Genomic DNA, 24,746 nt, shown 5'->3' with positions numbered 1-24,746 from the left:
CAGGGGCACTCACCACTGAGTTGCTGGAGGAGTCAGAGCAGTTTCTGCATCACAGGCTGGCTCAGAGCCCACTCTCAGCCCATCCCTATACTCAGGAGCTGACTTGAGATCTGCCACAACTCCCAGCACAGCTTTAACCCTCAGAACATTTATTTGGGCTGAATCTGCAAATCCCGACCATCTGGGTGAGGCCTCAGCTGGAGTAGTGTGTCCAGCTCTGGGGCCCTTAACACAAGAAGGACATGGATCTGATGGAGCAGGTCCAGAGGAGTGACACAAAAATGATCTGAAGGCTGGAACCCAGCTGCTGAGAGGACAGGCTGAGAGAGTTAGGGTTGTTCAGCAAGAAGGTTCCAGGCAGACCTTATAGCAGCAGTCCAGTACCTGAAGGGGTCCCACAAGAAAGCTGGGGAGGGGCTGGTTCCAAGGGCATGCAGCACTAGGCCAAGGGGCAGTGGTTTGAAACTAGAGCAGGGTAGATTTAGATTGGACAGTAGGCAAAATTTCTTTACTGTGAGTGTAGTGAACTCTGGAACAGATTGCCCAGGGAGGTGATGGAGGCCCCATCCCTGGAGACAGGGCTGGGAGCAGGCAGCTGCACCAGCAAGAGCATGTTGGTGTTGGGGGGATGCACAAAGAGCCCTGCAGAGCACAGCAGAGAGCAGAGCCTGCCACAGCTGGAGTACAGAAGTGGGAGCAGCAGTGCCAGGCCACCACTGCCCCTCTGGCCCTATCCATACCAGGCACATGCAGTCTGGGGAGCAAATGGACAGAGACTGAGGTCCACTTGCTTGGACAGCTGTTGGGAGAAGCCAGCTCCACACACTGACCACATGCAGGTTTGCCACCCTCATGGCCACACTCTTCCCACCCAACAACATCCAGGAGTGGAAAATGACCACGGCCAGGTGGGCTCCTTCCCTGCATCTTGCTGAGCTCCCCAGCTCTGCTCCAACTGGTCTGATACCAAGATCTTCCCAATAAAGACAGCTCTTGCCAGTGCTGCTCAGAGTGTTTAATCAGAGGCCTCTGTTCAAGAGGCCTGCACAAACCAAAGCAAATACAGTCCTGAACCACAGCACTGGGAGGGGGAAACCCAGGCTGGCCTGGCTCTGTTTGTTCCAGAAACAGGCAAAAGGAGAACTGAGATCCTTGCAGAGAAGCAAGGCATGGCAGCTCTGGGGGAACTCTACCCTGCCACCCCTACTGATCAGCTCTGCAAGTTTTCAGCCTGGCCATGGATTTATTGCCATTTGTGAATGTCCTCTTAAGCAGCCTTCTGACCACCCAGCTGCCAGCACTGCAAACTGTTGCCCTCAGCTGCACAACTTCCCAGCATGGGCAGCTGGGAGCCGAAGGGCTGAGACTTTGTTTCTCTCCAGAGGCACAGGCAGCTTCCAGCTGCAGAGTGTGAAGGCAAGGAAGCCAGCAGCTCAGTTTGCCAGGCCAGCACCCCAGTGCACTGCAGAGCAGCTCGAGAGGAGGCCAGGTCCTTAGTAAATGCCATAGGTGGGCTCCTGGGTGTCTCGGTATCTGTCCAGGTACCTCAGGGGCTGCTGGCGTGGGAACTTCACCTGCGGAGGGTGGTAGACAGGCGGCCGCACGAACTCGAACACAGGCTCCCTCATGTCTGCAAGGGGATGGTGCAGAGTGTCAGCCACATCCCAGCCCACACACAGGCCCCTCCAGCATCCCCATTCCCTGCATTTCTTACTGAGAAGCTGATGGAAGACCCAAGTGACGGAGCTGTCCCACTGACACTGGAAGAAGGCCAGCCCTGCCGGGGTCATCGCATCCTCGTGCTTCCTGTAGAACTCAAACGTGCTAAAGGTTCTCATCTTGAGGCTGTGGCTGGAAACAAGACACAAGCACAAGAGCTGAGGTGAGCCTCTTCTCCTGCAGCACTCTGGTAGGCAACTACTTCCCCATGTCACTCCAGAGTCTATGAAACACAGGTGGAAATGGAGGTCATGAGAAGAACACCTCCCAGCTTCTCCCGCTCTGCACAGCTCTGCCCCAGGCAGAGCAAAGCACTTTCTTACCAGCCTGTTGGAAAACAACAGGACTTTGCAGGGCTGGGATTGTGGCTTCAGTGGAGACACAAACTCAGAGCAGCCCCAAACGACCCTGCAGATTAGAAGGCCCTCTCTCCTGCTGCAGTAACAAGCATGTGATCACAACAAGCAGCAAGAGCCAAGCCCAGTGGCCATGCAACAGAAAGCCTGAATTACCAGGGTGTGGGCCGGACGTCCTCACTGAAATCTATGGGGTGGTCTTGCTTGAAGAGGAGGAAGATGAAGCGGTGGTAGCCAGTTCCCATGGCAGGGAAGGGGGGGAAGTAATGGCAGATCTCCTTACCCAGCTTGATGTTGTTGCCTGGGATGTTTGTTCTGAACACAGAATCACAGAAACATTCAGGTTGGACAAGACCCTCAGGATCACCAAGTCCAACCCAGAGCCCTACTCCGCAAGGTTCACCCCTAAACCACTGCCCCAAGCACCACATCCAAACCACCTTTAAACACATCCAGGCTTGGGGACTCAACCACCTCCCTGGGCAGCACATTCCAATCCCTGACCACTCTTGCTGGGAATTTTTTTTCCTAATGTCCAGTCTAAATCTACTCAGTTGCAGCTTGAGGCTGTTCCCTCTTGTTCTATCATCAATTACCTGTGAGAAGAGACCAGCAGCAGCCTCTCTACAATGTCCTTTCAGGTAGTTGTAGACAGCAATGAGGTCTCCCCTCAGCCTCCTCTTTTCCAAACTAACCATCCCCAGCTCCCTCAGTCACTCCCCACAAGATTTATTCTCCAGGCCCTTCCCCAGCTTCCTTGCCCTCCTCTGCCCTGGCTCTGGCACCTCCACATCTCTCTGGTATTGAGGTGCCCACAACTGAACACAATGCTCGAGGTGTGGCCTCACCAGAGCTGAGTACAAGGGGACAATCACCTCCCTACTCCTGCTGAACACAGCATTAGAAGTTAAGCTCACTACAAATCCATGAACTTCCCAGCAGACCCACCCAGGACTGCAAATCACTCTGTGCTATGTTTTGACAGAATTTATGCCCAGTTTGAAAGTGAACAGAAGGTAGAGGCTGCTTTCACTGGAGGAAAGATCACACCCAGTGATGTGAATGCCAAACAGCTGCAACACCTGGAGCTACTGCCTCTTTAGCAGGACCCAGGAGTAATGGCAGCAGCACCACAGAAAGCCACCAAACAGCTTTAGCAAACACTTAGTCCTGAGCTCTGCTGGAGCAGTTTCTGCCTGTTTCACCTGGGCTTTCCCTGAGCTAAGCAGCATGGAGCTCTGAAGTACTCACACCAGCCAGTGGAGGTACTCTGAGTCTGTCTCTCTTAAATGTCCATCTGCAAAGACACACAACAAAAAAGGTGACTTAGGGACAGCCTGGTCTCTGCATCAACCCCAAAGCGAGAGTGCACAGACCTGCTTTGAATGGAGGAGGCAGCTCAACACCTCCCAGCACAACCCTTCTTAGAAGCAAAGTAATTCATTCTTACAGGAGTGAGCTTAAAATGAGGAACAAAGAGCTCTAGAGGTGTAATACCAAGATTAAAAGAACTTCTTGTTCAACTGCTTCACTTCACTGTGCCTTGGTTTCTCAGAGTGAAGAGAATCAGCTAATCTTGCTCCCAGACAGACTACCAAAGGAGAGCTGTTTGGGGGTAAACCAAAGGTGGCAGTCAGGGCATTGTGACACAGGTCCTGTTGTGCCACTGGCCCATATCCCAATTGCTAGATAGCTGAGGAGGCTCCAATCTTTCCTGCATAGGTAATATGTCCCTCTGTAACAGATGCCACATCACTGCTGGCTGTGCATCTAAAAGAAACAGCAGAGTAGAACAACTCAGTTTAAACGTGTTTACTCAAAAAGAATTTGTTACTCACCTGGATTTGTGAGCAACAAAGTCCAGAGAGAGCCTTTATCTGCCTCATATGACACTGCAGGGGGACTGGAAGCCTAAAAGAGCAACATAAAGATATATACATCACTCAAACACCAGGTTCCAGCAAGGCCAGATCATGACTTCCAAGGCAAGAAGCTTTTGTGGGCACAGCCAGCATGCAACAGAGACCAGGCACAGCTATGTCACCAAGTAACCCAGCTCCACCCTAAGGTGTTCTTAAACATCAGCCTGGCAATAAACAAAGATCCTGCTGCTCAGCTCTGCCCCTGTCATGCCCAAGAAACATTTCTTTCATCACAAGCCCCCTTGTGAAGCACCCCCCCCCAGAACCAACAATGCCGATTAGAAGCATCTGGCCACAAACACAGAGGCTTCCCGTGGGGTCAAGGCTGTCCCCAGCTCCCCTCACACACCTCTGATGGAGTCACTATGTTCCCATAGTAGACTGGCACGATGTCCTCTTCCTCTTGGCTGTACTCCACCCTCAAGGCAACCCTGGGGGTGAAGGTGGCCCCCTTGAACAAGTCACGGAATATCCCGGAGCGCTCGGCCAGGCGCTGCTTGTGGAAGGGGCCACTGGTGCGCTCCCACTCGGCTCGCACCTCCGCCAGCGGAATCAGCGCTGCAAGGGGAGACAAACACTGCGGCGGGCAGCCGTGTGCCAGGCTGAGCAGAACGACCCTGCATCCGTGTGGCCAGCAGGAGCAGGGAAGGCATTGTGCCCCTGTACTCAGCACTGCTCAGGCCACACCGGACACAGGGCTCCTCAGTTTAAGGACATTGAGAATGTGTCCAGAGAAGGGCAGCGAGGCTGGGGAGAGGCCTTGAGCACAGACCTGTGAGGAGAGGCTGAGGGAGCTGGGGTTGTTTAGCCTGGAGAACAGGAGGCTCAGGGGAAACCTTATTGCTCTCTACAACTACCTGAAGGGAGGTTGTAGCCAGGTGGGAGTTGGTCTCTCCTCCAAGGCAACCAGCACCAGAACAAGAGGACACAGTCTCAAGCTGTGCCAGGGGAGGTTTAGGCTCGAGGTGAGGAGAAAGTTCTTCTCAGAGAGAGTTGTTGGCCATTGGAATAGGCTGCCCAGGGAGGTGGTGGAGTAACTGTCCCTGGAGGTGTTCAAGAGGGGATTGGACGTGGCCCTTGAAGCCATGGTTTAGTAGTCATGAGGTGTTGGGTGGCAGGTCAGACTTGATGATCTTTGAGGTCTTTTCCAACCTTATTGATTCTATGACTTGGGGCTATGCTGAGGTTCACCACAGCTCACAGGCAACTCCATCTTTTCATTTTGGAGCTTTTTTTCCTTTTCCTGAAGAAACCTGGCTGTTGAGCTGGGCTTTACCTCCCCCCTCCCTGCTGCCCTGGGACACAGCAGGGTCACTGCGGTCCCTTTGGCACGGTCTGCGACAGAGGAGCAAAGGTGGGGATGGCAAGGGAAGAGCCTGGCATGCTGGGGATGTGGGGATGTTTCTAGTCAGGGCCTGTGGTGGGCAGGCCAGGCAGGGAGGTGGTGGTGCACACACCCGTCCGGTGCCGTGCTGCTCTCTCCATCTCAGTGCTCTGGTGGTTCTCCTTCAGGACCTTCTTCCTTTCCTCGACTTCCTCTGCCCGCGACTGCCTTATGCGTGGCAGGCTGATGTTGATCTTGGGCTCTTCACAGAGGGGCGAAAAAAAGTCATGGACATGAGAAATGGCAACACCCAGAATGCCCAAACACAACCCCCCTGCATAGTGTTAGTGTGTGAAAGAGATGCAAACTTCAAGGCAGCAGAGACTCAGTTCCGCCACCTCTGCCATCCTTCTGCATCTCCACACTTCTCTCTCCTCCCTCCCCAACTCTTCACACTCCCAAGCCCACAGTTTTGCCACCTGGTGAGCAGCAGATTGGTCTCTGTAGCTGCTCAGCAGAGTGACCAAACTGTATTATTTGCTGTAGGTCTAAAGATCTGGGTCCTGGTCTGCTTTCTCTAACACTACTGGTGTTCCAAGGAATAACTTATTTACTTCATTTTATGTCTTCTGGCAGGTCCTGGCCAGCTTGCTTGCTTGCTAGCTAGCTTGCTTGCTTGCTAGCTAGCTTGCTTGCTAGCTAGCTTGCTTCCTTCCTGCCTGCCTTCTTTCCTCCCTCCCTCCCTCCCTTCCTCCCTTCCAGAAAACAGCCACCTACTTCCTTTAGAGACATTTCATAGAATCACAGACTGGTTTTAGTTGGAAGGGACCTTTAAAACCCATCTAGTCCAATTCTGCAGTGAGCAGGGTCATCTTCAACTAGAGCAGGTTGCTCAGAGCCCCAAACAACCTGACCTGGAATGGTTGCAGGGATGGGGTACCTCCCACATCTCTCAGTGTCCCACCACCCTCAGTGTAAAAAAAACCCAAACATGTACCTTCTACTTCTCACCTAAATGCCCTTTTATCTCAAAATCCGTTCTTTGCAAGCTCATACACCACAAAAAGGCCAACCTCGTGCCAAAGCACCTCACCAGTTCTTTACAGGGCAGGTATGGGGGCACACCCCTGACTCCAAAAGGTTTCCCTGACCACCATCAGTAAAAACCCTGTATGACACTGCTCCTCCCAGGAGTACCTGGTTGGGGGCTGGTGTACTGCCGGTACGACTTCCACCAGTGTGGCTTCTTGCTCTCCTTTTCTGCCAGCTTGAAATAGCGAGCAAAAGAGCGGTATTTCTCCAGCGTTTCCAACTTGCTGACATCGATATCCTCGTTGGGCATCGGCCCCAGCGGGGCTGCCCGCTTGCAGAGCGCAGCTGGAAGCGGAGAGAGTTTACGTTTAAACAGACAGGAAGAAACGAGGCGGAGAGAAACGAGCCCCGGGGCGGGCTGAGAGGGGGAACGCGGTCCGGCACCGCCGCCTCCCCGAGCCAGCCCCGCCAGCTACGCCCAGGGGAACACCCTCCCACTGCTCACTCGCAGGGAACGGGGGCTCCCCGGTCGGTGTCTCACCGGCTGTGCCGAAGGCCCGCCCGCCCCGCAGGCCGCAGAGCGCCGCGCTCAGCAAGGGCGCCGCCATGGCGCGCGCCGCCCTCCTGGAAGGGCTCCGTTACCATGGCGACAGGGGCTGCGCCGCGCGGCGCGGAAGGCCCCCGCGCCGGGGCTGACTAACGCAGAGCCTGTCCATAAACCGCTCCCGCCCCAGCACCGGGGCTGCCCAGCACGGGGCCTGACTAGAAACATCCCCATATCCCCACTCCCACCAAAGCCTAATGGCACTTGCCCTGAGGAATGGAGGCCAGACAAACTGTGCCTACACAGCCCATGGAGATGGATTTCACACTCTGAGACTGTTTTTAGAGAGAAGGACAGTGCCTCATGTCACAGCTGGGATTATTTATTGTTTGTGTCCCTCTCCCAAGTGGAGGCCACAGCAGCTGTCCCTTGGGTAGGGCATGGGAATGCCATCTCCTCAGCCTGACAGAGATGAAGTGTTATAGGATGCTTCCTTCAGGGTCTCCAGGAAGAACTGCTCATCCTCTAAGAAAGCACGGTCCTGAAAAAAGAAGGATGGATGGGATGGATATCAGAGAGTGCCACAGAAACAGGGTCACAGTCCAGGGTGTCATTCATGAGCGAGGAAATGATCCCAAACCACCCTTCATGCAGTAGGCAGGTACCCATCCATGGTGTAGGGGCTCCCCTCCAGAGCCTATAGCCTCACACTGAGTGAGAGGTACAGAGGAATCCCCAGAGGGCATCCTCTGGGGAAGAACCCAGCAGGAAAGCAGGTGGCTAATGGGAAAGGATAGGGACATCATGAAGTAGGATTGCAGCAGAGCTGGCTTCTCCCAGCCAGGGATGGGGTGAGGAGAGGGACAACCCCAACAAGCTAAGGACATTATCTATGAACCTGAGACAAGCTGCTGGTGGCCAAGGATCCTGCAAGCCCACCCAGCCAAGTGGAAACATCCCACCCTGTGGCTATCAACCTCAAATTAGGCTTCACCCAGCTCTGCTCCCACCCAGCTGGTTCAAAGCCCCTTCCAGCCCCAGTCTCCCACCACCTTACCTGCTGGGCCCTGTGCTTCAGCAACAGCAGTTTGACGTGGAGCTCATCAGGGCTGGCTGTGGCCAGGGTTTCCCTACTATGCTCTGGGCTGTGCCTGCTGGCAGGTGGAAACTCTGGAACAAAAGCTTGACTGCGTGGTGCTGCTGCATTTAGAGGAACTACAGAAGAAGGCAACAGAACATCTGTTGTTCTGCTGTCTGCATGTCCCTGCAGCAGGGTCCTCCTGCTGTGCACTCCCACTGCAAATGGGCTTTAACCCACTTGCTTCTCCCTTTCTGCCCCCTCTGCCATCTCCCCCTGGCACTGCCCTGCCTCAGAGAGCTCAGCTGAGCTCCTTCAGAGGCTGAGGAGGCCAACTCCCATCTGAGGTTTATAGACAAGCGAATCAAAACAGTCCCCAGAACTATCCCAAGCCTCAAGAAGTGGAATACAAGTGCAGCTGCTCCCCAGCATGCCCCTTCCCATCAGCAGCATTCAGGATGCCTTACACAGTGTGCTGTTGAGGCCTTTCACAGAGGCACTGAGGTCCTGGTTTGTGGTCAGTGAGAGCTCCTCACGTAGCTGTTCCAGCTGCCTCCTCTGGTCAGCCAGGCTCAGCCGCTCCTGCCCCGGCACAAAGGCAAAGACAGATGCTGCTGGCAAAGGTTCAGGCCCTCGGCACAGCAGGCTGAGAAGGGAAGCTGAGGGGGTATTTGCCTGCTGCAGCTGCTGTTCCTGCTGCTTCAGCTGCTCCCACTGCTGCTGCACAGCCTGCAGCCTGCTCTGGTCCTTGGACTCTATCCTGCGTGCCTCCCGCAGGGCTCGCTCCCCTTCCTCGTACTTCTGGGACGAGAGCTGCAAGGCAGAGTGGCTGGGGGCAGGGATCTGAGCAGCCCTGGGGCAGGGCTCCTTCTTCAGTGGCCCAGGATTAGGATTGCACAGCTTGGGGAAGGGAGTGAAACCCCAGCTCTGCTGCAGGCCACAGATGCTCTGCTTACCTTGGTCATGCTTTTGATCTCCTCCTCCTGCTGCCGGATGCGCAGCGCAGCCGCATTTGCCTTTTCCTTCTCCAGCCTCAGCTCCTGCCAGGCCTTGTCCAGCAGCTCCCTGTCCTTTGCCAGCTGCTCCTCCTTGGCTCTCAGCTCGTGGTCTCGGATCTTCAGCATTGCCTGCTCCTAGGATGGGCATGGAGGAAACAGTTGTGTTCCCTGCCCTGTCCCGGACGCTCTCTCACGTCTTCCCAAGCAGTGGAAGAGATCTGCCTCTGCTTAGCTCCCTGTGTGCCAGTTTGGGGGGGCAGAGCAACACACCGAGTACTCAAGCAGTGTCCTCATACACCTGCTCCTGGCAACCAGGGCTGGCAGAGCTGGGATTGTACTGACACACACATGCACACATCCTCCTTCCCCAGGAAGCACAGAGCCCCTCACTCTTGCACATCCTAAAACATGCTCAAGGCACAGCAGCTCATTGGCAGTGCAAACACCCAGCCTCAACAGTTGTTTTTCACCCTGGCAGCCCTAAAAAATGCAGATCTGCTGCACTGTCTGCCACATATCACCTCTGGACAGGTCCAGATGGGAGCAGAACCAGCTCTGGACACATCACCATGGCACAAGGAGGTCTTGCTCAACCCACCGTGGAGGTTTCCTTTCACCAGACTGAAAACAGAGGCAGCTGCACCTGGTCTGGCTACCCAAAGTCCTCAAAAGCAGAGAGACAGAGGTGACTGATGCCTCAGTCATCTAAGACAGGCTGGTGGGGGCTGCTCCTAGAACAGCCTGCTTCTCACCATCCTGAGTGACCTCTCCATCTTAACACCTGAAGGCAGCGCTGAACGTCTGCCCTGAGGGCAGGACCCATGCGTGAGCCCGGCAGGCAGTGCTGCAGGCCACGGGAAGGGGCTCTGCTGTGGTACCTTGGCCAGGCTTATGAGGGTGCCCTCTCTGTGGGAGTCCATCTGCAGGGCCCGGTCCATGTCCCGCTCCAGGCGCTCCTTGCTCAGCTGCTGCTGGCTGTGAAATTCTGCCCACTCCGCCGCCAGCCTCCGTCGCTCCTCTGAGCACTGCTGCATCACCGACTTCTGCTCCTCCAGCAGAGAGCTCTGCAAAGCATCCCCAAAGAGACAGCACTGAGTCCCATTCACTGCAGGACCTTTCTGCTTGAACCCATCACAGGATGTTAGGGTTGATCATTGAGTCCAACCCCCCTGCCAGAGCAGGACCATAGAATCCAGCACAGGTCACACAGGAACACATCCAGATGGGTCTGGAAAGTCTCCAGAGAAGGAGACTCCACAACCTCTCTGGGCAGCCTGTTCCAGTACTTTGTGACCCTCACAGTGAAGAATTTCCTCCTCATGTTGCCACCAAACCCCACACAACACTTAGAGGCTGGCTCAAGCTCATGGTGCCTGGTGTGAACCCTGCATGGAGAGGTCTGGTCCCATGAAACTACCACTCTCCTCAAGACTCATGTGCATCATGCACACACACCCCAGCCTCTTGCATCTCTGAGCCAGTGGCTTGGTCTGATGGCAACTCACTGTGCCACCAGGTGTGGGATGGAGGAGGCAGAGGAAGGATGCTGCAGGCCAGCACCCAGCTCTTTCCTCCACTATGCCACAGTGCAGCCCCAGTTAGACTCGTGGAACATGTGAAAAGCACCTGGAGGTGTCCACCCCACCTCACCTTCGCCCTCTCCAGCTCTGCTCTCTCCATGGAGAGCTGGTGGGTCATGACTCGCCGCTGCTCCTCCAGCGAGCGCTGCAGCGACTCCACCTTGGACTGCTCTGCTGCTGCCTTCCATCGCTCCTGGGGTCAGACACGGAGGAGACACAGATGCCATTCACAGGCTCCAGGCCAGGGACCTCTAGTGGGCATCTCACAGGCTCACAGGACGTTAGGGGTTGGAAGGGACCTCAGGAGATCGAGTCCAACCCCTCTGCCAGAGTAGGACCACAGAATCCAGCACAGGTTGCACAGGAACACATCCAGATGGGGCTTGAAAGTCTCCAGAGGAGACTCCACAACCTCTCTGGGGGAGCCTGTTCCAGTGACCCTCACAGTGAAGAAGTTCAGTCTTCTCTTCTCTAACCATGCCCCATACCCAGCCAGGAGGGCTAACCTGGGCAGAGGAACCAGCGTGGGCTAACCTGCTCCAGCAGCCGAGTCTGCTCGCTCAGCCTGGCCTCCATTTTCGCGATCACCTCCTGGAGTCGGCTCCGCTCCTCCTCCATGTCCCTCTGCTGCTGCAGCAGCCTGTCCTGGAGCACTGGGGAGAGGCAGCAGCAGGACCACGATCAGCAGGAGGAGGTGGGAAGCCCTGCCCTGTCTGCACTATATTTACAGAAAATCTGAGTTTGTGCTCATCACCTTCTGCACACCCCCAGGACACTGCTTTGTGAAGGGGAGACCCCAGCGTTGGAACAGGTTGCACAGGGAGGTGGTAGAAGCCTCATCCCTGGAAGGTCAGGCTGGATGGGGCTCTGAGCAACCTGATCTAGTGTGAGGTGTCCCTGCCCATGGCAGGGGGCTTGGAACTAGATGATCCTTAGGTCCCTTCCAACCCTGACAATTCTATGTTTCTATGCTGTGCAGTGGCCAAGGCAGGCAAGCCTTTGACAGCCTCCAGCTGACTCAGAGGAACTTCTCTCTGTTTTCTGGGTGCCCCCAGCCCTGGTGGGGACTCCACAGCCATTCTGGCACAAAGGAATGGCAGCCATACCCTTGAGCTGCTTGTCCCGCTGCCGTGCCTCCAGGGCCAGCTCCTGGGAGGTGCTGTGGTGTGTGGCCTCCATCTTGTGTGAGAGGTCATGCAGGTCACTGGAGACCTTCTCAATCTGCTCAATGACACCATTCAGGGACCTGCAGCAAGAAGCAAGGGCAGAGTCACCTCTGTGTGACACACTGCACCTTACCACGACGGAGGAGGGCACGTGTGGTGGGCCCAAGTCCAGGGAGCCCTGCCCTGAACCTCCTCTGTGTTGCAGCAGCAAGGTGGGAAGATGCAGCAGGTAGGAGACAGGATGGGCCCTGGTGCCATGGGCTGAGGCTGGTCCCCTGTAGGAGAGGGAACACCACTGCCAGGGACCAAGGTGGGAAGATGATGCTGGGCCCTGGTACCTGGTGTGTGACGTGGCACTGGTCACGGCACTGATCTCCTGCTCCTTCAGCCGCTTCAGCCGCTGGAGCTGCTCCTCGTGGTCTCTGCGCAGCTCCTCGACAGACACCCTGCAGGGCATGGGCAAGGAGCCTGCTGTGGGCTGCTACAGAACACTGCTCCCATGATGGGCACCATGGAAGTGGCTTGGGACTGAGAACCGAGTCCCAGGAGCTGAGCCTGCACTATGCTGATCCCACTGACAGGCATCCCTACATGGGCTGGACCACAGCTGGGGGCTTCTCTGCTGAAAACTTCTCACTGGCCCAGACTGTGTGGACAGCAGTGATTAACTGCTCAGAACAACAGGGATTAGGGGGGGATCAAACCCTGGCTTCAGCATCTTTCAAAACACAAAGCATTAATTCTGAGTGAGTGTCTCCAGCCAGACCTCCCTGTGGCCACCTGCCCAGCAAACCCCCGTTCCCACACCCCCCGGGCTGCCAATGACCCAGAGCCTGGTTTCTCCTTTGGCCAGGTTCCCCAGCTGCTTCCCGCCTCCTCTTGCCAAGCCCAGGGGAGGCAGCCCCAGGCAGGTGCCCCTCTCACCTCTGCAGCTCTCGCACCCTCTCCAGCTCCAGCGTGCTCTGCTGCTGCAGTGCCGCCAGGCGCTGCTGGTGCTGTGCCAGCAGCTCTGCCCGCGCCCGCTCCGCCGCCTGGCTCTGCGCCAGCAGCTGCGCCGCCAGCTGCTCCTTCTCCCGCCTCAGCCTCTCCTCCCGCTGCCCATAGGTGTCCTCCAGCACCTTCACTTGGCTCCTGCCCAGACAGGTCACAGCAAGCAGAGGAGTTGCTTCCGTGGCAAGGCCAAAGCGTGCTCGGGGGTTTCAGGGATCGGTGCCGCTGCGTGCAGACTCCCTCCAGCCTGAGCCCTCCGCACTCCTGCTGCTGCCCAGGGCAGGGTGCCCTCGTTGGGGTCACCTTGGCAATGGGACTCGACCCTTTTCATCACCCAAGGGATAGTGGATCCCCCACCCTGACTCACCCCTGGGCTGCTCTGTCCCCACCAGGTGCACGTTGACACGGCTCTGTGCCTGCTCACCCCAGGGATGGATTTGGGAAGGACCCCAGCACTCCCGCCCCATGGGAGACAGACAGGGTTGTAGGCAAGGATCTGACAGAGCTGGAGAGCACAGGTGAGAGCCTGATACCTGTGGGCACTCTCAAGGAGCTCCAGGTCCTCCTGATGCCGCTTCTGGAGACTCTCCAGCAACAGTTTGTGCTGCGTCCGCTCCAGTTCCAGCATCTGGACCTGCCGGGCACAGAGGTCCTTGTGCCACCCCTGCCACCCACAACAGCACTTGGTGGCTATAGGCATCTCCAGACAGGGAGGCTTCTCCTCTCCCCACTGTCACCCTGATGCTGTTTGGAGCAGACAAGACCCCTTCTCCTCCCCCTGGGTCACCTGTGGTCCCCAGTCCAGTAGATGATGGGGCTCACCTGGCTCTCCAGCTCTGCCACACGGGCCTGGGAGCTGAGCAGTGCTGCCTGATAGCCTGATGCATCCTGGGAGCCTTGGGCTGCAGGAGTCCCCAGCCTCCTCTCATGCAGCAAGCCCAGGGCTGGGGACTCTACCTGTGGGCACAGAGAGAAGATCGAGGCCCTTCAGGATCAGTGGCTTCGTGGTGTGGCCACCAGCCCCCAGTGGAAGGCAGATGCCTCACCTGCAGCTGTGGGGTGGCCTGGAGATGTGCCCTGGGTGTGGTAACCTGCAGAGAGACAGGGATGCTCTCAGGGTGGTAAAACCCCAGGGGGAACATCTCCTCTTAGCCTGGGAATGGCAATCTATGCCCAGCCCACTGCAGTCCCTTCTCTACCCTTCTCAGCCCAACCCCATTGCTGACCTGGGTCCTTTCTCCCCATGTGACACTCAGCAGCCTCCACCCCAGACACAAGCAGGCTGAGCTCTTTCTCTGAGGACAGACTCAAGGGTAAGATCAGGAGTCCCCTGGGAGACAACATGTGTCCTGCCAGGAGGTCAGGACGTGGAGGCCCAGCTAGATGAGAAGTGGAGGCAGCAAAAGCTACCCTCTCTGCCAGAAGCTCTGATTCCCCTCCAGCTGTCTAGAAACAATCTCAGAGCATCTTCACCACCACACTGGGGAAAACCAGCTGAAGAAGCAGCCCTTTATCAAGTGGAGCCTCTCATTAACACAGGGTATCTGTGCCTAGGGAACCATGGAAACCCTGCTCAGGCAATGCAGGATCTGCGCACATGCTCTGGACTCAAATACTGAGCTCTCCAGAGGTGGGCTCCCAGGGATGCAAAGCAGGGCACAGCCTTCCTCCTGCTGAAGGAGCACAGAGAGAGTTGGCTGCCAGCAAAGTCATCAGGACAAGGGCTTGTGACGACCACATGCCATCTCTTGGGGACATGGGACCAACAGACATACCTGAGTGACTGGGGCAGGGCCCTGTGTCTCCTGCTGTCCTGGGAACAAGGCTGTGGGGACTGCAAATTGAACAAGTTTGTGATTCACACATGGCAATGGGAACCACCCACTCCTAAAAGGATGAGGGCCTTGGTTTCCTGGGCAGTGGTCATGGGGATGGGGTCAGACAGGCTTGTCCATAGCCACAGCTCTGTCCCACCCCATGCACAATGCTGAGACTACTCTGCAGGGTAGGCCTGGGGCAAAGCACAGCTCCTCCTCCATCTCCATCACATAGGCAAGAGCCTGGCACTCCTAAGCCACTTTCAGTGGCCTCTGAACTGGTGCACAGCCTCAGCCCAGGGCAGGAGGGGCTCTTCTAGCACACACAGCAGGGAAAGGGGAGAGAGAAGGGCCAACATGAACTTACACCCAACCCTTGCTCAGAGAAGGCAAGTGCTGTGCAGCCCTCTGAAACCCTGAAGGCAACACTGGGGAGCTCAGTGTGCCTCACCATGATGTCCCCACCACAGAATGGGCAGGGTGGGATCCTGCAGCTTGACAGCCTGCTCCAGGCTGGTCAAAGCCTGGGCAACATCCACAGGGCCAAGGACATGCCCGGGGCTGGGGTGGGTTGTTCAGGACCCTCTCTGCATACTGCTGCCCAAACTGTACAGCCACACAAAACACACCTGAGGTGCTGGTGTCTCTGGAAGGTTCAGCTTTCTCTGCCTTCAGTGGGTGAGCTGGGGCTTGTTTCGTGGTGCTGAGCCAGGGGACGAGCTGCCTGCAAGGGCACAGAGAGAGGAGTGATGCACAGCAGTGTCACAGCTCAGAAGGGGCACAGGGATGTTATCCTGCTTGGCATTTCTTTAAGTTTAAAGCCTCCTGTCCCCCAGTGATCAAACAGCCTGACAATCCTTCAGAGCTGCCTTCCCTCCCAGTAAGAGAGGTCTCAGACTAAAGTGATCACTTGCTGGCTGCCAGCTGTCCCCATCCCCCAGTCTCACTCCTGGAGCTGCTCTCTGCAGGAAATGTCACCCAAGGAAGGTGACTGCCACAAGAGGGAGGCCTTACCCAGAGCCATCTGTGGTTGCTGTCTTGTCCTGCTGCTGGGCAGCTGCCTGCTGTGGTGCTGCTGTGGAGATGGCTGGCTGGCTGGAAGCAAAAAGCATCTCATGTGGGAGAGATGAGGAGGTGAAGAAAGACAAGATCCTTTCCCTCCACACCAGCTCCTGCCTTGCAGCTGGAAGCCTTTGCCCTGCTCAGCTGTGGCAGGATTCAGCCTTTTGGCTGCAGAGGAAGCAAAGACACCTCAAACACCTCCATTGCTGGTGTTCCTCCTTCCCCTGGGCACAGCATCCCCAGCTAACACAGCCCTGCCCAGGGCTTACAAGGCTGTTTGTCTGCACTTCACTTCTGACTGCCATTCAAACAGCACAAGTCTGAACCTGTGTCTGTGCAAAGTCAGCTGGAAGAGGTTTTCCTGGAACCAGGAGGACTGAAGGGGGATGAAGGCAGCAACAAGGAGCACAGGGACAGCTCGGGGGGTGGGGGTGCTGATCCAGGACAGCTCTATGGGACCTGAGGCAGTGTGTGCCATCTTGGCCACAACTGGAAGGACAGCCCAGAGACGTGATGGGACCCCAGTAGGGGAAAATCCTATGTTAATATCCCAACCTGAGACAAGACAGTGCCTAAAATTCAGTTCTTAAGACTGAGCTGAGAGTTTCTGGGAGGCCCCTCTGGAGCAGCTACATGTGGAGAAGATGGGAGCACTGCAGCCATCAACCTTTACCTGACAGGAGAGAGGGGATCCAGCCCTCCACCTGGGGCCTCCACAGGCCTGGCATTTCTCTCCTGGGCCTTGGCCTGCACTTGGGCTTTCTTGCGAGCCAAGGCAGCAGCCAGCCAGTTCTCCTCCTCTGCTGGCTCAGGTTTAGCTGCTGCCTCCTCTGCAGCCTGGAGCTGGCTGGCAGAGCTGGGCTGCCCAGCTGCAGCAGGGCTGGGGTGGCACACCACAGGACTGGCCTTCACTGGAGATGGTGGCTCTGAGTCCAGGAAGTCCTCATCTGTCAAGCCCAGCCAGTCAGCTCCAGACCTCCTGCTCCGTGCAGGGCTCTGGCTGGCTGGAGGAGGTTTGGAGTGGGGCTCTGGTTTTGGCTCACTGCTGTTCTCCTCTGAAAACCTAGGGCAAGGAGAAGCAGTCACATCCCTGCCTGTGAGGGGCCCGAGGTCCCCATGCAGGAGCAGCATGGCTGACACGCAGAGCACAGTACCTCACAGACTGCCTCCTCGCCGTGCCCCTGGGCACGGAGGCCACCGTGGGCTGGTATGCTCCAAAGACAAAATCCTCCTTGTCCAAATCCTCCTCCTTCTCTGTTCAGACAAGCAGCCCTGAGTCAGCATCCAGAGGAGTAGACATCTGCAAAGACACCAACCCCCTTCCTCCTCCTCCCCTGCAATTCCCACTGGGCTTGCTGCCTCTGGGAAAACACAGCTGGAAACATCTGCCACAAAACCGTGTAAGCCATCTGCAACTTCTACAGCTACTGTGCAAATGCTGCCTCCAGGGCAGAGCACAACACTTCTGCATTAGCCACCTCTGCCACCCCTACACCCCGTGCCACTGCAGGCAGGGTACTTCACCTGCTAGGGCATTAGAAATCAACCTTGCTCTCCCAAGCCAGTGCTGCTAGCTCTGCAGACCTTCCCAGCACCCCTGGCTGTGCTCACCTGGCTGCTTTTGGTACTTCTTATCCAGTTTGAACTCCCTGTGCTCTCCCATGCCTGGCTGTTCCAGGACTCTGGACACAGAGCCGCGTCCCAGCAGCTCATCCAGCTTGGAGCGGGCTGGCCGGAGCTCCTCTCTGCTGGGGACAGAGTACAGGTGGGTTTCTCCAGGAGGCAGGGCTGTCTCACAGCCTTGCCAGGGTGCTCTGGCTCCTCTCTGCACAGCAAGGCTGCTCTTGCCCCTTTGTGAGACCCACAGGTCCAGCAGCCCCCACCCAGCATGGTAGGGCCACCTCAACACACAAGCCATCCCCTCCTCTACTGCTGCCTCTTCGTTGGCCTTACTCTTCTGCCTTCTTCCCCTGCTTCTCATCTTTGGGGCCACTGCCAAATCCCAGTGCATCCATCAGGTCATCACCATCATCTTCAAAGGTGAGCTCAGCCCTCCTCCGGGCTGGGGCCGTGGCGTGCTGGGGTGTCGGGGGTGGCTCTGCGGAGGGGATCACACATGGCAGGAGGTTTTCAGTTGTTTAAACAAGAGCTCAAAGCAGCTCTGCCTGCTCTCATATCTCAGGACAAAGTCATTTTTAAAGAACTCTTTTCAGTGACCAAATCTCCCAGCGAGGGACAAAGTGGCAGCATGCTCCTGCCTGGTCTGTGGCTATGCATCTGCTGATGGGACACTGCTGGGGGTCGCCGACACTGGGGGTTTCTAGCTCTGGCTAACACCAGGAGCTTTTTCAGCTGTGCACGTTTCCAGACAGTAATTCCCTTCCCACTTTGCCAGAAGTCCCTGCTCCACAATGCACCTTAGTTTTCATCCTAACCCAGCAGCTGCTGCTCATGTCCCGAGTGGATTTATCAGGGTGAGAGGAGGTTTTAGGGCACTACCAGACCCTTCAGCATCCCTGCTGCAGGAACAAAATGGGATGAGTGCCTGTGAGACAGCCACAGTGCAGCTGGATCCCACCCAGAGGTGCCCCAGCTGTGGTCTGCTGTGGAACAGTGATGCTCTAAGCCACCCAAATCCTGACCCTGAACACTTGCTCTGATTTGGCAACATGTGAAACAGGCTGGATGAATGAGATCAAAGCTACACTACAGGAAGCTCCACTTCAACATGAGGAAGAACTTCTTCACTGTAAGGGTCACAGAGAACTGGAACAGGCTCCCCAGAGAGGTTATGGAGTCTCCTTCTCTGGACACTTTCCAGCCCTGTCTGGATGTGTTCCTTTGCATCCTGCGCTGGATTCTATGGTCCTGCTCTGGCAGGGGGGTTGGACTTGAAGATCTCCAGAGATGCCTTCCAACCACTAACATCCTGTGATCCTGTGATCTGAGCCTTCCTTCCCAGAAGGGAAAGGTCAGTTCTGTAACCTGTGGCACACTGGAACCATTAAGCCCTGGGTGAGCTCTGTCACAATGAACCCCCTCAGCGAGTTGCCCCATAAAGGACCACACTGGTTTATAGCAGGTGGGACCAGGTAGCTTTCAACTTAAATGTCTGGACACAACATAAACCAATGAAGGCTGCTGATGCATTCCATACAAAGAGGAGCCCTACTTGCTTACCTTTCCCTTTGCTCTGCTCTGCTTTTTTGTCAGAGCTGCTTTTAGTGCCAGTTGGAGCCAGCTTCTTGGCAGCATCCTGCTCCTCGTTAGATGAGAGCCCTAGCAAAGCATCATCTAGATCTGGGAATTACCCCAGAGGGGCAGGAAAGGAGAGTGGGAAGAAAAACAAATGAAACAACAAACCCAACACTGCTGAGGAAGAACAGTTCTGTGCTAAGCCAAACACTCCTCCCACCACGGGGACAGGAGGTCCTGTCTGCCCAAAGTCATTCTGCAAGGACCTGGGAGACCCTTGAGCCTCCCTGAACTTCAAACACTCAACAGCTGCACTTGTGTTTCTTTTATGTTGGCTTTCTCCTAGAAGAAAACAACTGGAAATGTGGGTGTTTGAACACTTGGACACAGGCCATGAGAAAAGGGAGAAGAAAACTCACCTGTGTCACCCACAGCCCTCCTAAATCACCCATGACCAATCAGTGATCTTAACAGATGCTGATCTTGGTTAAAGCACAGCCTTTGAGAACCAGATCTCAGCTGCAGCAGGAAAGCAGCCTCCCACTTTGGAAGGTGGGCAGAATCCCTCCTCCCCAGTGTAAGGGTTTCTAAGACAAGCCATTAAAATCCAAAGCAGAGGTGAGAAAAAAGAAGCAAATGTCCTCAGGCATCATCTCCCAGTCCTGTGTGGTGAAGGTCTCAAACACTGAGCAGTCCAGTTTTTGGGTCACCTCTAAAGGATTAGATTTGCACCAGCATCATAGGGGTGAAGGCCTCTGTGCCTCATTACTGAGCCAAGCCTTTGGTTTAGACAAGGGGCAAGCTCCAGGCAAAGAGCAAGGACAGAGCCCTCAGCTGCTCTCACTATCTATGTGCTGAAGTGCAGCCAGACCTTACCTTCAAAGTTTGATTTCTTGTACTGTTGGGAAGTGGAGGGGGGTGAGAGTGGCTTCTTCTCCATCAAAGGCACAGGCTGTCCTGGAAAGAGAGAACACAGCTCTCAGAGAAAAAGTACTGCAGAGAAATCCCTGTCCCACCCTGGCTAAAAGTCACTTTCTGTAGGCAGCCTCCTAAAAGGACATATTGCAACACAGTCCCCTCACAGCCTTACCCAGAGGGAATCTCTCTGGCATCTCCTTGGAAGGATAAAAGGGAAGAGCAGGACAGTTTGGGGACTGGTGTGGCTTAAATCCAGCTCTCCTTCCATGCACACCAGGCAGATCCCATCAGAAACACTTTGCCCTACACCAGGCAACAGCCAGGTGGTACTTGGAGGGAGGAAGCAGCACAGCTGTTGTTGCTGCTGCCGTTAGTGATGTCTTCACAGCATGACAAGAGACAGGGTCAGGATAATACTCCCCCAAAAGGGACCAGGGAAGAGATTTAGGGGAGGAAAAAAGCACTCTTTGTTCCCTATTCCAGATGAAAATACCCCCAGGCTGTGGAAAGGAGAGCAGAATCTCAATTTACCCTTCTCAGGAGTTGGTGGCTTCCCTGTGGTTTTCACTCCTCCTCCCAAGGAGTCACATTTCCCAGGCCCTTTCACTGTTGCCTTCCCTGCCCCAGAACTGGGTTTTGACAATCCCAGGAGATCAGCATCCATGTCATCCATATCCTGGAAAACAAGGGGATGAGGAAGGGTGCAGGGTGAGTGCTGCCAACATCCCAGTGCCGCTTCTCTTTGGAGGCTGGTGCTGGAGGCCATGGCTGCAGCACCTGTGGGGCTGAGGTGGAAGGTACCAAGGTACCTACCTTCAGGGTCTGCAGGAGAGCTTCTGAGTCCATGTTGGAGGCACTGGATGCCTGCATGCCAGGGAGGGAAGAGGTCAGGTTGAGAGGGGAACTTTGGAAACTCCTCACCCCTTGCTCCACCCCCTGGTTTTCCTCATTTTATGGGATGGAAAACAGAAGCCAAACTCCTCCTGCTGTCCCCCTCCCCAGACACATCCTGTACCTTGATTCCTTTGCTGAGACCCTACTGCCTCTGGAAGAAGCATTGAGAACACCCAAAGCCACTGCCTGGGGAGGGGGCACACATTTGATCTGAAGTGCACCCAGGAAGGCTGGGCTGCAGCAGCACATTCCCCTTGGCTTTGCTCCCTCTCATCCAGGCTACCTGGAAGCTCTTCTCCCATCATCCACCTACTCCCCTGTCCTGTCTTCCCCATCCTCCAGCAATGCCAGAGAGGGATTGCCTCTTAATCCAAACATGGCTCATCCCTGATGTCACCTCCTCCAAGTCAGCAGTGGGTTATCAGGGGCAAGCCTGGCTCCCCTCAGCCCTAGCCCTCAGGACCCCCACACTTTCTCCCCAGATTTGGGCTCACCTCTTCATCCATGTCCTTTGCAGGCAGTTTGCTGAGGAAATCATCCTCCAGAAAGGACCTGTGCCACAAACCCAGGGGTTAGCAGCACCACACATGAGCTCACCAAAGCTGCCCTGAGGACAGCCAGGCCAGGTGGAGGGGCACACTGCAGCAGCCACACCATGCAACAGAAAGTGAGGGTACAATTGCACTGGGATGAGAGATGGCAGTGCTGGGACTGCTTGGTTAAGTAAGCAGCTCTAAAAAGGGAGATTTGCAGATGTACAGGGCTGGGCACACCAAACTCTTCCTGGAAAGCCTCAGGCTCTGAGCTTCCAGTTCCAAAGTCACCAGGCAATTGCTAGCAGGACAGGGAGCAAGGGGGAGAAGCTAAGGATGAGGCAGGTCAGAAGGACTTGGAGTGCACAGAAAGATCTCCAAGTGGGAGAGGCTGTGTCTAAAAGGCACTCACTTCTTGCTGGCTGGCAGGCTGGTGCCCCAGGCTCTCCCACCATTGATCCCAGCTGGCTGGGAAGCTCTGGCAGACTTAAGAGGAGTTTCATCTAGAAACAAGACAGGGAGAGATTAGAATAGACACAAGCATACTCCCAGCCTAGGCACTCCAAAGAGGCAACTGCTGTCTCCCCAAGGGCCAGAGAAGCTTTTAATCAGACATGAACTTTGCTTATCCTCTCCAGGCTGATGTTCAGCCTATTCAGTGGCCTCTGCCTCTGGGAAATCCTACCCTCTGTTCTATTCCCTGCTTCACCCCACATCTGGAGACCCTGGGAGATCAAGGGCTGTTGCACCTGCACCTCCCTGCTCCCAAGAGGGGAGTAGGAGAACAAGGCTGCTACCCTTTCAGCTGCAAAGATGGTCCATTTTACCATCATATCCCAGGAGCTCTTCAAGGATGTCATCAGTAGAGCCTGAAATGAGACAAATTGAAGGTGCTGAGGCAGGTGGGCTCACCAAGCTCGTGTAGAGTTCTCAATTTCAACATGGCTTCTTCTTGCCTTCCTTGCCTGTCTAGAGACAACTACCAGGACCTGATCCAGTACTTTGTGGACAAAAGCTTTAGCTTCGTGCAGCCAGAACTGGGGTCTCTTTATCAAGTGAGCCAGCTGCTTTCTTGTCACTTGGTCACAGGCTGCACTTGATCTGTGAGCTCTCACCCCACAGCATCTCAGAGCCCCTGGGCAGCCCTACAAGCTCTGCTTCAGCGTCAGGTGCTGCAAGAGGCCTCCAAACAAGCAGGTTGGGATTAGGTGAGGGGGAGAACTGAAACAAGTGAGTCCATTCTCCCCTGGCTTTGGGAAGGCCCACAAGAAAGGAACATAAGACCTCAGTAAGCAAATCCATTTGATGTGAGAGGCATGAGAATATTCCTGGTTCAGGAATGACACAATGTCCTCAGCTGCAGCTTTCAGACAAGGATGAGGAAACATCTCAGTAGCCAGGGCTCCCGCCTGATCCCAGTGTCCCCCCTCCTCTACCCTCTGCATTCCCAGCAGACCAAGGCACCCACTGACAGTGGAGGGAAAGCAAATAGCTGTACATACCTCTTGTTTTTTTACTGGGTTTCATAGCCTGTGGAGAAAAGCAAATTCCCACATCAGAAAACAAACCAGAGCTGACCTAGACTTTCTCAAAACACACTAAAGCCAGAGGCAGGTTTGTCCAGAACACCCCACAAGCCACACAGAAGACCTCCTCCTCCTCCCATGCTGTTTGGGAAACAGCATGTGGAATATCAGTGAACCAGAGAGATATCTGCAACTTTAGAGACACCAGCAAGCACAGTCCCTCAGGACCACCAGCAGGGCAGATGCCTTTGGAAGTACTTTTGCCTCCAGAGGATCACATTTGGATTTCCCAGGCCCAGCTTCATACTGTATCACACTCACCATCACAGTGTCACAGCCTTCCCTTGCTCCAGCAAGTCCTTTTACAGATTCTTCCAATCTCCACCTCCAGGTTGCAGGGAGGATCCAACACCCTTATCACATCCACACCATCCTCCTACCTGCAGAAAGAGGAGGAGTATCTCAATTTGCTGTTAAACAAATCTTACTCTCCCATTCAGGGCTCCTCTGCAGCCTGCCAGGCTGGCTCCATGCTGCTTGGATCTCTCCAAGCCTCTCTAAACAAGGCTCAAACCCAACAACCCCTCCATTCCCCAAACAACCTTGTGCTCCTGCGTGGGGACCCTCACCCTGACAACACAGAACCACTTCAGGTAGAAAAGAACTTAAGATCAAGTCCAACTGTTGCCCTAACACCACCATGGCCATTAAACCACGGTCTAACGTGCCAAGTCTGCAGAGTTTTCGAACCCCTTCAGGGATGGAGACTCCACTACCTCCCTGGGCAGCCTCTTCCAATGCCTGGCCAAGAAGTCTGCAAAACAACCTGAGAAGGAGCAAGGTGTTCAAGAGACGTGTAGAGGTGGCACTTCAGGACGCGTTTTAACGGCCGCGGTGGTCTTAGGTTGAGGGTTGGACTCGGAGGATCTTAAGGATCTCTTCCAAACAAAAGAGTTCTGTGATTCTGTTCTACGATTTTAAGCACTCCTGGCCCTGCCCCAGTCGTGGTGACCCAAGGAGAGCCCAAGGGGTTGGCTCGCCCTCAGCCCAAAGCCTGCTGAGCATCCCTGCGAGCCCGGGCTGGGGGGAAGAAGGGAAGACCTCACCTCTTCGTGTCCGGAGCGCTCGGGGGAATCTACTGCTGCTGCTGCAGGACCCACGGAGGAAACTTAGAGGTGCTAGAGGCGAGGGCTGCAGCCACCTGTCGGGCTGCGGGCAGGGCGTAGGCAGCCCCCAGCCCTCCCACGCTCCTCGTCCGTGTCCCGTTGCCCTGGCACCAGCTGCCCCTCTTACCCCAGGCCGGTGCGAGCGGTGTCCCCGCAGCCCCTGCCCGCAGCCCCTGCCCGCGGCCCCCGCTGCCCGCGGCCGGTACCTCCAGCCCCGCGGCCCGCCCCGGCCAGGCCCTGCCGCCGCCGCCACCGGCCCCGGGAAGCCTCCGCCGCCGCTCGCCGGCCCGGCCCTTCCTCTCACGGGCCGATGGGAAATGTAGTCCCCGCCGGGCGCGGAAACCACCGCCCCGGGCAGCCGCCTGCGGCACGCCCCGGGACCCCGGCAGGGCTGGGAGCAGCGCCACGATTGTCCTCTTTGCCTCGGGAGCCTGCGGGTGCCCAAGGAGACCCCGGCGCGGAGATTACCTTCAGAGGCAGTAGGGTGGCTTCAGCACAAAGAATCAGCCCCCTCGGGGCTATGAAGCAAAGTTTTGGCCTTTAATTGATTAAGAATAACCACAGTCTTCCTTTTGAGACCACCCAGAGAGCATGCCAAGCAGAAAGTGCCAGCCAGAAGCCAAGTGCCGGGGGATGACAGCCCTAAACAGGCCAGTCCCGGTCTCTGCTGGCAAGCCCCCCTCCCAGCTCAGGAGTCAGCTCACCCTCGCCAAAGGTGGGCACAGCACAAAGCCAGCCCTGGCCCTGAACCTTTGCTTGTACTTCAGTTATTACTTCCGAAAACCCCTGGGGCAGTGTCTGTGTTTTAACCTGTAGGCTGCTCCACCAGTGGCTTTCAGGAGGCTGCTGCCAGCTCATCCCTGAACATGGGCTCCTCCTGAAGCCCTCAGCAAAAGCTGGCATTTTTAAGAGCCCAGCACTTAGAT

General features: G+C 55.9%; 2 protein-coding genes across 2 annotated transcripts; both read right to left on the bottom strand.

The window, feature by feature from the left end:
* Positions 1 to 993: 993 nt before the first annotated feature.
* On the bottom strand, positions 994 to 6,985 carry MRPL38 (mitochondrial ribosomal protein L38). The gene is made up of 9 exons (XM_054171052.1): positions 6,895 to 6,985; positions 6,519 to 6,698; positions 5,455 to 5,583; positions 4,347 to 4,555; positions 3,914 to 3,986; positions 3,327 to 3,372; positions 2,232 to 2,390; positions 1,715 to 1,851; positions 994 to 1,630 (listed from the first exon to the last, which is right to left on the bottom strand). Exons 1-9 carry the CDS (start codon positions 6,959 to 6,961, stop codon positions 1,494 to 1,496), a joined length of 1,137 nt encoding a protein of 378 aa, XP_054027027.1. The 5' UTR covers positions 6,962 to 6,985; the 3' UTR covers positions 994 to 1,493.
* Positions 6,986 to 7,273: 288 nt separating this feature from the next.
* FBF1 (Fas binding factor 1) lies at positions 7,274 to 23,793 on the bottom strand. Its single transcript, XM_054170724.1, has 31 exons — positions 23,761 to 23,793; positions 22,976 to 23,094; positions 22,631 to 22,658; positions 21,956 to 21,997; positions 21,541 to 21,631; positions 21,090 to 21,147; positions 20,515 to 20,565; positions 20,233 to 20,377; positions 19,660 to 19,740; positions 18,769 to 18,888; positions 17,542 to 17,686; positions 17,200 to 17,336; positions 16,743 to 16,842; positions 16,262 to 16,651; positions 15,541 to 15,621; positions 15,156 to 15,250; positions 14,485 to 14,543; positions 13,756 to 13,800; positions 13,532 to 13,666; positions 13,243 to 13,343; positions 12,644 to 12,850; positions 12,058 to 12,165; positions 11,660 to 11,799; positions 11,088 to 11,206; positions 10,624 to 10,746; positions 9,852 to 10,037; positions 8,932 to 9,108; positions 8,651 to 8,788; positions 8,443 to 8,557; positions 7,955 to 8,112; positions 7,274 to 7,438 (listed from the first exon to the last, which is right to left on the bottom strand). Exons 2-31 carry the CDS (start codon positions 22,976 to 22,978, stop codon positions 7,355 to 7,357), a joined length of 3,462 nt encoding a protein of 1,153 aa, XP_054026699.1. The 5' UTR covers positions 22,979 to 23,094; positions 23,761 to 23,793; the 3' UTR covers positions 7,274 to 7,354.
* Between the last annotated feature and the right edge of the window lie 953 nt (positions 23,794 to 24,746).

This window comes from Dryobates pubescens, chromosome 20 (assembly GCF_014839835.1).
Source record: "Dryobates pubescens isolate bDryPub1 chromosome 20, bDryPub1.pri, whole genome shotgun sequence".
In the NCBI taxonomy this organism is placed as follows: domain Eukaryota; kingdom Metazoa; phylum Chordata; class Aves; order Piciformes; family Picidae; genus Dryobates; species Dryobates pubescens.
The sequence above is the reverse complement of the archived record's forward strand: the minus strand, read 5'-3'. Positions and strand labels throughout refer to the sequence as shown.

Excerpts from the sequence above, each read along its gene's own strand:
- MRPL38 (XM_054171052.1), bottom strand. The coding sequence starts at position 6,961 with ATGGCGGCGCCCTTGCTGAGCGCGGCGCTCTGCGGCCTGCGGGGCGGG. Across the intron at positions 3,373-3,913 it reads TTTGTTGCTCACAAATCCAG|ATGGACATTTAAGAGAGACA; the intron begins GTGAGTAACAAA and ends GTGTCTTTGCAG. Across the intron at positions 1,631-1,714 it reads GGTCTTCCATCAGCTTCTCA|ACATGAGGGAGCCTGTGTTC; the intron begins GTAAGAAATGCA and ends ATCCCCTTGCAG.
- FBF1 (XM_054170724.1), bottom strand. Across the intron at positions 21,632-21,955 it reads AGAGCTCCTGGGATATGATG|ATGAAACTCCTCTTAAGTCT; the intron begins GTAAAATGGACC and ends TCTTGTTTCTAG. Across the intron at positions 11,800-12,057 it reads AGTGCCACGTCACACACCAG|GTCCCTGAATGGTGTCATTG; the intron begins GTACCAGGGCCC and ends TTCTTGCTGCAG.